The sequence below is a fragment of the Strix uralensis genome, chromosome 4 (genome assembly GCF_047716275.1).
Source record: "Strix uralensis isolate ZFMK-TIS-50842 chromosome 4, bStrUra1, whole genome shotgun sequence".
Taxonomy (NCBI): Eukaryota; Metazoa; Chordata; class Aves; order Strigiformes; family Strigidae; genus Strix; species Strix uralensis.
Window position 1 is genome coordinate 96,335,662 of NC_133975.1, and position 12,053 is coordinate 96,347,714.

The 12,053-nt window shown below is 36.6% G+C and overlaps 1 protein-coding gene across 7 annotated transcripts in view; it reads right to left on the reverse strand.

The window, feature by feature from the left end:
• Positions 1-12,053, reverse strand: part of PALS1 (protein associated with LIN7 1, MAGUK p55 family member) — a 62,173-nt gene that overhangs the window by 10,593 nt on the left and 39,527 nt on the right. For all 7 annotated transcript variants that reach the window (XR_012628891.1, XM_074868102.1, XM_074868097.1 and 4 more), the window contains 5 exons: positions 6,204-6,281; positions 5,318-5,464; positions 4,552-4,713; positions 1,414-1,491; positions 326-509 (listed from right to left, as the gene is read on the reverse strand). Coding sequence is in view for 6 of the 7 variants with exons in the window: in XM_074868102.1 (XP_074724203.1) it covers positions 326-509; positions 1,414-1,491; positions 4,552-4,713; positions 5,318-5,464; positions 6,204-6,281 (649 nt within the window). In the remaining variant the exon portion in view is untranslated. The remainder of the gene's footprint in view (positions 1-325; positions 510-1,413; positions 1,492-4,551; positions 4,714-5,317; positions 5,465-6,203; positions 6,282-12,053) is intronic.

A 12,053-nucleotide genomic window follows, 5' to 3' on the forward strand; every position in this document is an offset into this window, starting at 1 on the left:
TGCCATTGCCAGCAGAGGGAACTCTGAACCCAGAATCCCCAAGGTGGGGAAGTAAAGGAAGAGGAGAGTACATCTTGAAAGGTGAACTGCAGTGGAAGCAGCAGATTTACTCTGCATATAACATCTATACATGGAGATGCCTCTAGAAGGTCAGCCTTTTAAGCGAATTACATAACCAACAGTGAGCTCTGTTGCAAAAGGTTCAAAGCCACAGATATTTAAGGCAATTGATATTTAAGGGTATGTGAGTCTTTGAAAACCAGAATATTGCTCCTGTGGCTATAGTAACAACTGGCTGCCAAGCTTTCTCTAGAGCTTTATTTACCAGGGATAAGGCCGGCCAATGGCTGATTATCTTCATCTCCATCTCTGTAAGCCTGCCACCAGTTTGGGTCTTCTTGGCTGATCACATGGAGTATATCTCCTTTTTGAAAAGATAGGCCTAACTCTCGGCAGGGGACGTAAGGGTCATCAGAGGGATCATAGTCAAAATGAGCTTTCACGTGTATCTGTGGGAGATCAAATGTAAAAACAGAAGAAAAAAACCCCATGACTTCTTAAGAATGACACCCCATCTTCCTGTGATTGCAGTGGAGCTCTGATATATAAAAACTCCAAGATTCTATAAAATGGAAACTTTACCTGGGGCATACAGGAGATACTGGAATGGAATCATTAACTAGGTTAGCAATGGAAAAGACACAGTTGTGCTAGGTTGGAGGTGAAGGCTCAAATTTAACTTGTAAATTCTAAAGTCTATGCAATTTCCTCACCATTTTAGGAAACAAAACCCCCTGAGCTACTGATTTAAGTTCTCTGCATTCAAAAAGTATCAGAGATATTCTGATTTGTTTAAAACATCTAATAAATATATAGATTGAAACCCATTTGCTGGGCTTTAGGTGAAGTTTCACTTGTAAAATATTTTACTTCATCACCAACCATTAATTTTTTTTTGGCTGTGATACAAATCGGTGCACTCTTTCTTCAAACTGTTAAAGCGGTCTCAAGAAATGTTATTTAAAAAGATAATGAGCAAAGTTTCCAGTATACAAACTTTTCCTCCCAAAGCATATTTGCAAATTCTATCAATCTATTTTTATATGTATATATATAAAACGATAGAGAAATTGGAAATTTTAAAATAGAATTTCAGAAGCACTGGCGGTTCTATTTTAAAATTTCATACTATTCTAGAAACTGAGTTAAAATCATACCAAGAGTTCAGCTTAACACCGTCAATGTTTTCAACAGTTAACTCAGGTGTTAGTCAGGTAACAATTAAAACAATTTAAACAATTAAATTTTGGGTTTGTTCCATGATGTAAATGACCTACAGAAGAACTTTCTATGCATTACTGGTAAAACCAAGTATATATCACTGAAGTCAAGAACTTATGTAGAGCTACTTACAACTGTCTCCTTCGCAGGAGGTGGCTTGCTCTGCTGACTGGGAATCAATACAAAGGTCAGAGTACCATGCATGTCAGCCTGAGATGAAAAATAGACTCTTCATACACAGTATTGAAATATGGCTTACAGTTAAGAATTTTAATAACTTATTTTAGAAACTGCTTCAAAAACTCCCATAAAAAGCAGTTTCTAACAGCACATCATCTACCACTTAACTGGTTTAAAAGATATAGTACAGATACAGATGCAGTGATTCAGTGACACACTAAAAAGCCTACCATTCTTGATTATACACAAGCTATTTCTATTTGAAATGGAGCAGCTGCCATTCTCTCAAGCAACGACTTAGGAGAAATTAAGAATACTATTCTCTTGTTCTGTTCAAAACTGCCAAGAAGTGGATGTATGCTGAGAAGAAAAAATATACAAGAGATTATTATTTTTATAGAATTGCTTAAGTGGAATAGTGTTTTCAAACCTAAACATTTTTACTATGATTTTATGCTGTTAACATTATTAAAGTATAAAAACCATAATTTAAAACCTCAAATCCTGCATCTATAAAGTACTTAATATCAATATTGCAATCACCCCTACTAAGTAGAACACGATAAATGTCCTGGCTTTAAAGAATTCTTATTTGTTTGCATACTTTTGTATGCAGAGTGTGTTTGCACACATAAAGAATATCTAGATAAAATGCAAGTGCCAACCCATGATAAGGTCTACGTGTATCTCACATCCTATACATCATTCCATGAAACATAACACAATTCATGTTTTATAAAAATCAAAGCAAATGCATATATCTCAAAAAATTCAGACCTAAGGCTTAAATAAAGTAAACATAACTGAGCATAACATGATTAGGCTGCAGGAAAGGAAAATCCACCATTTTCAGTCAGCATGCATAGTTCCACGAGGAATCCATGGAATTTCACAGTGATCGTGTGAATAGTCTTGTCTAAAATCACGTGCAGTTTATTATCATGTGGGTAGCAAGTGCCGAGGCAAAACTAAGAATGAAAGTAATTTCCTTCTCCTGCGCTTAAGTATTTTTTGGGGACTGAAGCATTTTAAAACTTCATTTCCACATTACAAAATACAAAAGACAACACATAAGAAATTAAAAATATTATTTAAAATTAATGATCTTAAAAATATATTTGAAAAAATGTGATTTTTAAAAAATTTTCAGCAAATAATTTGCTCTTATGTTAATGTACTATAGTTTTAAATCTTTTATTCTGTAACTCTAGGTTGCAGGAGCTGCTCAAGAGCAGAACAAGCTCTCTGCAGAGAACTAAACTGCCAGAGTTGAATTATCTGTCAAGCATCTAACAAACACCCTTTTCAGGAGTACAGGACATAAGTAAATATAGCCTTTTTTTAAAAAAAAAAAAAAATACAGATGGCAATTGAGACAATTCCAGAGCATAAAGAATCTCAGATATCTCTGACTTGAAGCACACATGGTGACTGAAGGCTTTTCAAACAACTATAAGAATCTTCAAGTGGCTTAAAAAAACCCCCAAACCCCACAGATTTCTGCCTCTACTTCCCTTCACTTGACTTCATTCTATGCATTAGCTGAAAAAATTTAACAGCAAATTTCAGAAAAAAATCCAACTAAAGGTAGAAATTGTCCATTAAAAACTACAGTCTTACTGTAGCATGAGACAACTTCATCTATGGCTATTACTGTCTATTCTTCCTACAATAATGCAACCTACAGCACAACCCAGGTCTTTGCCCCAATTCTGATTTGTCTATAGAGCATAGATCTACTAAGTAATTTGAAGATTTACTAAGTATATTTATCTCCCCCCGCCCCACCCCCCCTATTAAGTAAGTGCTAGTACATACTTCCAATATTTTGTAACAAAGTTATAAATTAACTTCTAAAAAAAAATTTGTCAGTTTCATCTCTCTTCACTTTGGCAGAATGGTCTTGCCTGTTACAATCAGACCAAAGGTTCCAGGGGTCCCATCTTGGACACTGATCAACAGCACGTGCCAGTAAAAAGCATGAGAAAAGAGCAATACTGGGCAACAGAAAATACTGGTAATTACCAGCTTTTGACATTCTACCTCACTGGGCCTCTGAAAGTACCTCTGCATTTACTAGTTCCTGATGGATTTCTTGCCTTATGTTTTGACTAGCTGCTTTTGAACTGATGTATACTTTGTCATGAATGGTAAAAGTGTAATAAAGAGAAAAATGTCTATGCTGATAAATGCTAGACAAAAGAGTTTGTATCAGGAGTGAAAGAGTAAAAAGTCTAGTTATATAAAGGTCCCATGTGACACAATTTATGGTGGGTTAAGTCTGGCCAGCAGCTAAGCACCCACCAGCTCCTCAGTCAATTCCCTTCCCCACCAGGATGTGGGAGAGAATTGGAAGACCAAAAGCAAGAAAAACTCTTGAGTTGAGGTAAAGACAGTTTAATGAGTGGAGGGGAAAAAACCCAACAAGTGATGCAAAGGCACTCACTCACCACCCAGCTTTTATTGCTCAACACGATGTTATATGGCAGGATATACCCCTGTGGTCAACCCAGGTCAGCTGTCCCAGCTGTGTCCCCTCCCAACCTCTTCCTCATCCCCAGCCTACTTGCAGGCAGGGGACAGAGCAACAAACACAAGGCGGCCTTGTCACTGTTCAAGCACTGTTCAGCAATAGCTAAAACACTGGTGCATTATCAACACTGTTACAGTCTAAAACACAGCATCGTATAAGCTGCTATGAAGAAAATTACCTTCACCCCAGCCAGGAACTACCACAATCATACAGCCTATTAATTGCAGACTCAAGATACAAAAATGAAAAACCATGGCTTTTCAGAGCTAAACAAAGTTTTTCTTAGAAATCATTAAAAGCAAGTCAGGTTGATAGCTTGATCCTTCCACATTCGTAGGCTTCATTTTTGCAGATAACTGCCATTATACTTATTAATATCATACTATGCCTCAGAAAGAGAACTTGAAATGGCCCTCCACCTATAAACACTAGCTATCAGAATGAAAATACTTTTAAACTAATGCTAAATATGAGTACAAATGACAAGAACAGCCAACAGGCTTCAGTCTTATGAAATGAATATTTTTTGCAGGGAATACAAGCAGCGTCCAACTCACCAACAAGTCAAACACTTCATTAACATCTTTTCCACGAATCTCAATGCCATTAATCTCCAGGACTTCATCCCCTTCATGTAACAGCCCACTCTTCTCTGCGGCGCCTCCTTTCACTATTCGACTAATAATAACAGAATCCATTTCATTTCGAACAGTAGCACCCTGTGTAGTAGCAAAACATTCCAAATTTATTATACATATGAAACTCAAATCCATCTTTCGTATACATTCCAAGTCAGTGGAGTAACTATGTTGAAAGAGAATGCAAGTAACAGCTCAGATGCATACATGCAATGCTCCAGTTTAAAAAAAACTTTGCTTCATTTCTTCAAACTGCACTAAAGATTGAAGAATTTAAATGCTCCACATGGTAAGATTAATAACTTTTCAAAAAATGTGTTCCTAAGGAAACACTTATTTGAAAGATGCAAAATAGAAGATAAAAGAGTTGCTAAAAAAAAAAACCCAAACATGATTGGCACAAGGCTATAAGCTCCCCTGCAGCAAAGGGTGACTTCTGTCAAGAAGTCCTGTCCAAACCCAAATTGACAGAAGCTGGACAGATTTTAAATAGTAGTACGGCTACTGGTATATGAAGATAAGCACAAGTTTACTGTCTATGACTATTTCTCATTTTGGAGGGAGGGAGAGTGTTTACAGTTTAAACATCACCTCCACATTCACATTCCAAAACTTTCATGGCAATCTGCAAAGGACAAAAAAGCTTACCTCCTTTACATATAACTGAGGGAGTGCCAGTACTTACCAATGGAATATCCCGAGCTTTCTCAATACGAACTATTTTAACTGTCTCCCCTCCGTACACACCAACATTCTCGTATATTTTTTCATCTGTCACAGGCTCTGGTTGCATTTCTTGTTCTGCAACCTTATCATGAGCCAGTAAAAGTGCCTAAAAAAAAAAAAATCAGCTCACTTACAGAAAATTTCACACTTTGTATGTATACAAAATAGTAGAGTTCAATGAAATTCTGCAATTTGAATAGTCTTTGCAGCCTACAGAATATTCCAAACTGACTCAAGCAATTAAAAAAAAAATCACAGCTATGTAGCACCTACTGCTTTTCAAAACTTTCCTTTCAGATTGGAAAAAGAATAAAAAAGCAATTCTGAACACACAACTGTGAATGTACTTGCAGCTTCTCCTTCCTAAAAAAACCAGACATTGGTTTACTATATATGTGACTGAGGATACAGACATAAGAAGTTACTGCGGTAAAAACTACTCATGGATTTACAACATCACCACAAAGGGACAAAATCCCCTTTATGCACCCTATAGTAAGCATGAAACAGCTGTCAAAGAAAAAAAAAAAGATAAACAAAGCAGCTCATGTGTTGCCCTGACCCTATGGTCTAGTGCTATATTCTTTATGTGCAAATTGCCCTGTAATACATGTAAAACGTAGCAAGGGCTCCATACAATCACGCACTACATTTGATTAGAAGTTTCCATTAGTTGCTGGAAATTGAAAACTCCTCATTCTAGAAAAATATTAACAGATCTGCATGAAGTTAAGAATAAAATTCATCCTTGCTCAGTCAGCCCAAGACATTTGAAAAAAATAAGCTGTAGTGAAAATAGCATCAAGAAATACATCCATTAGATTAGAAGTTTCATTTTGGTTTACCTGCATGTGAGGGGCATTCAGCAAAGCATTAAGCTCCTGCCCATCCTTATGGTGACTGGGTTTCAAAACACTCTGTACCTAAAAAAAGAAAAAGTAGTAAAACTCTTAATCTACCCTATGATTTATCCATCCTTCCTCTCCTACCCAACTCAAGCACAAACTCCTAGTTGCAATTATTCTTTTTACTGAAAGTATATCCACACAGTTGTTAACAATGGCTGATTGAACACAATGGTACACATTAGGCAAATATACAATGAGACCACAGGACTACTCCAGCATACCTTTCCTCAGTAATTATCTACCAGATCTAACCTGGTATCCAGTGTGTCACACAGATCTGTCAATACCAGAGACTCAAGGCAATGAGCTCAGCTACCACAGAGACGCACACAAAAAAAATTAAACTCTAGAAAGGAATATGACAGTGAAATCAGTCACAGTGAAATCTATTATATGAATATGCTGGGTCTTTTAAAATGGACTAATTTCTCATTAACGTGACTAGCCTCCCTTTTCCTTAAAGCAGGTATTTTATTTTTACCCAAATTATTTCCACCAACAGCAAGAACAAAGATTCCATGACAGGTTTTCCAATACATACTGGAGTACCTGCCTCAGAAAGCGTGTGCATCAAAACTTCAAGAGGTCCCAGAAAACCAGATTTCTTTGGCTGCTTCCAAAATAATCCACATTAACACAAGGACAGGTTTTGCTCAGCCAGCTTCAGTTGCCAAAAAAGGTCTGCCTTCTCACAGAGTTGCCAAACATGCCTTGCTATCATCTCTTGCAAATACTGGCATGCTTATGAGAAAGACAAGAGCAGGGAAGGCCCTCTTACCTAAAGGCGAGGCTGAAGATGATACTTCCCATAGCCATTATCCCCTGGTCTAATCTGACCAAAGGCACACAAGTCCAAAAGCACAAACGAATCCAGAGACATCAAGAGTACGTTACAGATATCAGAGCAGCAGCTTTCAATGGGATACAAAACTTTTTTTTTCAAGAGCTTTTTACTCTTAAGGATGAGGTGATATGACATCAGGGAATCAAGAAACCACAAGTTCCAAAGTGAAAATAATTACGTTTTTTGTGTGATCTAACAATATCTAAAGGTCTGAAGAGCCTCTATCCTAGGAGCAATTATCTACAGAAACGCTAACAACTCTCTTGGATGCTACCAGATGACAGTACTGAAAACAGTAAAGATAATTTTAAATTCTAGGAGAAGCCACTAAACGAACCGTTCCCGTGGAGCAAGATCCTTACACTGCCAACCAAACACTGTCACACGGAACAAGTTCCTGAGCTTAGCAATAAACCTGACACAACCTCCAAAAGCCCTCCTACTGACATCCCCAGAACATGCCTCATGACGAACAGATCTAGTATAGTTTAAGAGTCAAACAAGAAGCTTGATTTAAATCATTTTAAAAACTGGTTTCTTTAAAACTGTAGAGAACAGAAAGAAGTCAGCTTCATAGAGGCCTGACTTCAGTCATACCTCTGAATTAGCCAGGAAGATAATATTCCCAGCTCAGCCTGAATTTTGGGATGCTATATAGCAGACAGGGCACTGTAAAGGATATACTCACCAACAAATTTTCTTCTGTGTTGAAAGAAGAGATTCTTCTATACAAAAGACCTTCTCATAGAGGTTTATTTAAGGTCTCTAACTTTCAAGGGACTGTCAATTCCTTTCTTGAAGAAGCTAGAAGAAGCTTTAAAGCCTTATTTTATCCAATCTTTACGGATAACCTACTAAAGCCTACTTAGAAAACAATTTAGAAGTCCTGCAAGCAAGACAACCTTTTGAATGCAAGGTCAGAGGCTGGGGATTTCACCGGGGAAAAGAAACCAACCAGACCCAGCCAGTCATTCTCTGTGTGGTGAATATCCTTTATTCAAGTTCAATTTCTGCTTTGAAAAATTTAATTATTCAAAACTTTAGTAGCTTCCCCCTCCCCTTTAAGAGAAAGATACATTTACTATTTATTTAATGAAGCACTAGGAAAGCTTCAGACTGCTGTATACACTAAATATGGAGCAATAGTATTTTCTTAATTCTTCAGCCTAGTTTTTACTGTTAATTACATTAACTTTAGTTCAAGCAGCCCTCAAAAAAGCTATCAATTTGGTTTCATTATATGCACCACAATTTGGAGGCATGTACTGTGGAGGCACATGCTGGAGTGATATTAAACATTCAGAATTTAACCACATGTGCAAAATTCTGTTTGTTTACTCTCAGGTAAGCAGGACTGTCAGAGGGAATATGCATACAGATTCTAGTGCATTTATACCAGAAGTTACAAGCTTCCAGTGCATCCTCTCAAAAGTACTGATCTAGTTTAACTGCCTGCACTTGCTGAAGTGAACAGTAGCAAGTCTGAAACCTTTAGAAACACAGCCTATATATTGAGCCTATTAAGTATATTTAATAGCAAGAACATCTTTAAGGTATTTGATGTGTGCTGTTATAGGACAAAAATTACAAGCTGTCTTGAATGCTGCAACAAATATTCTTACAATGTCAAGATTCAGACCATGTTCCCATAATCGTTGCCCCCATCTTGGTCAAGTTTAAATGGATTTAAAATCAATCTAATTACACTTGATGTTTACTGGCTATTTTTATTTAAGACTTAGAGTACATCACATTACATGAAGATTAGTTCTCTAAAATAAGCTCAAGTGCTTCATTTCACCTTTTTAATTCAATTAAAGTTTCTTTTTAGAAAAGAAGAAAAATCTTAAGTTGTTGGAGCCTGGTTATTGGAATCAGTGAAAAAAACTGAACAAGTATACTACTAATTTTAAGAATTTCCTAAAGAGGACTAGAAAATAAAAAATGTACCATTCCACTTATGTATTGTTAATGGTTAAACATTCAAAATCAAAAAAGTTTTCACAACACACTGTTCATACACATTATGTTTTATAAAAGCAAACCATCAGTTAAAGAGTGAAAGCAGATTTAAATTTCTGAAAATGGAAATTCCCAACACACTTCCAAAAAGTGTAGTTTAATTAATTCCATATTAATTTTAACTTTTTAAGGGAGTATGTTTCATGTTGCAATATGAAACTGTGTTGCAAACTGTCTTTTCCTGTTAGAGCTACAGAAGCATGAGCTCTTGAACAGGTTCGCTTCCACACCAAAGTGGAAACAAAGAAAACATGTCTGCCACTTTAAATTAGTACATGCACTCCAAACCAGTTTGAGTTATACACTGTCACTGATGACCTGTGCACTAAAATATGCACATTAGCATTACCTGACATTTAAAATTAATGTTATGCATGTAATCTGTTATTTTTCTTCCTTGTAATGTCTTGTGGCTTTTATCATCAAGATGTTATCAGCATCTTAAATCCAGGCTTTGCAAGTGTCTTTTCAAAAACCCAGAAGTAAGTAAACTAACTGCTTTCTGGGGGAGCTTCCCATGCCTATGTTTAGGGATGGAAAAAGCAAGACACAACCAAAAATCAGAACAAGAAAAAACCTGGGTGTGCAAGATAGACACTTTATCAGGATAAAAAGAAACCAAACAAAACCAAAACCAACTTTTCCTAAAGCAGAAATCATTGCCTCCCATGCTGCTACCATAACGAATACAGAAGCCTTTCCAAAAAGAATAAAGGATCTTAAAAACCAGCATACTATCTTCTATTCAGGCAAGACTAGGAAGTACAGAATTATGCGAATGAAGGCCTCAAGGTGTTCCTCTTGAGACACTTCTGTCAGTCACAGAAATATATGTCCTGAATTTCTGGCTCGATCATTTCAGGATGCTATTTAACATATTGCAAAATACAAGTCACTTAAATGCACCAGAAGCTGAATCACCGAGAAAGTAGATTACATCTTAAAATGGGAACAGACATACGCAATATATTGACTTTTCAGGAATTTCAAGGCTGGACAAGACAAAGATGGGAGGTGAAGAATCAAAACGAGTGCAATGATGTTTGGTTTTAATGTAATAGTCTGCTGGGTGATGACAAAACTCTGTTGGTTTAAAAATTTTAGACTAAAGAAGTATTTTCTTTATGCTTAACCGTCTTCATGGATTGCTAAGACACACAAAACTGGCTTTGCACCACCTTCTGATTTTAGGATTTACCAAATCGCCTGAAAAAAAAGAGAGGAATGTGTTGGGAAGTGAGGGGTAGGGAAGATGGGGAGCAATATGAAAGTTTGAAGACAGACCTAGAGTTTTCCTAGGCATATTTTCTTCTCTGAAACTTCTATTAAGCAGCAAATAAAAGGACATCATATCCATGAAGGGGGAAACCATCTTTCTTAGAGCTAAATCTGTAATATCCTATATTACACAGGAAGATTCAAAACCTCTGGTTTGTATCTGAATGAAATTCAAAACTAGACCTGTGTGAAGTGGGTGTTTGGGGAAGCAGTTTACAAACAGAGTTAACTGAAAAGGTTCCTTCAGGCTCTCATACATTGAAGACGACCAGTGGGGATCCTATAGCAGCCTACAGACTGATGAATAAGCCAGAAGGAAGCTCATATGTAAAATATTCCCACCAGGTTTTGGCACAGTCTTACTGACAAATCTAAACAGGAAAATCCTGAGCTACAGTTTAATCGGCACACTGCACCTTTAGATAACATTTAAATGATGTTCCTCAAGAATCAGTAATTTCTTCTGCAAAAGAACTTGAAGCTTGCTACAATGCTGTTTTCCTTGACTTACAAGATTAAAGTCTAGAAAAAGGAAGGAGAGTGGAAAGAGCTGTTGAAAAAAATTGCTTCAGGCAGAAAGAAAACCAGATAATAGAAAAATAAAGAAACATCAGCTTGCTGCCATACTGAAATTGGAGTGATGTGCCTTTGAGCAATTGGAGAATGGCTATATCCTGGCTTGGGTACTCCAACTGGTGTACCTGAGCCAGTTTTGAACAGATAAGTTTGGTTCACTGGGTGCTAAATGCTGGAGCATATGCCCAGCCTCTGGATCTGGCTTTGCTGAACACTACAGTGCTATGCCTGCACTGATACTGGTATTCAAGCTAGCTAAAGTTAACAAGTGTATATTCATGTAAGGTGTAGTCACACTTCACTACAATGTATACATGCACCAGGCCATGGAAAATTAAGATAAAGTTATTGATCAACCCCTCAGAAGGTCTTAGCTGTATGGAGCCACGTGTGAAAACTCATTCTGTTCGCAGCAACTTTGTATCCGATCAGTTTTCTGTAAATTACTACTAATGCTTATAAAGCTATTGTAGACAGGTATTGCCCATCTGTATTCAAGTGAATAAGCCTGAAAGAAAGTAGTTAAGCTGGCTGAAATCATTAAAGTATTTCAAACAGTTAAGATCTGACTGAAAAGATTAAAGTTTAAAAAAAAATATCTCACTCAAGGACATTTCTAAAAGTATACTTTAATAATTTCTAAAAGACATATCAGATCTTATAAAAGATCTGTCATCTGTCAAGACAAAACTTAAGTTTAATCTGACCATCACAGCAGTAGTTAAAACATTGAAATTAAGTATTAAGGGATCTACTGCTCACTTTAAAGCAGAATGCTTGTTTTCAGTATGGTTGTATTTTCAGTGAGGCCTCCCAATTTAAGAACCATGGGTCAACTCAGAGGAAAGTCACAATAATAGAGAACTGTATTTCAATTCCTGAATGCTTGGAGTAGAGAATACTGAAGGTAAGAGTTAGATTTTCATAACTGCTTCCTTTTCCTGTGTTTAAACATAGTACCTTTGCTGTTACATATCTATCCATGCTAAAAAGGGACGACTTATCCCCAAAATATTTTTCTGGTTACTGTTTGGAAATCTGGAAAAACTGGATACAGTAATCAGTGA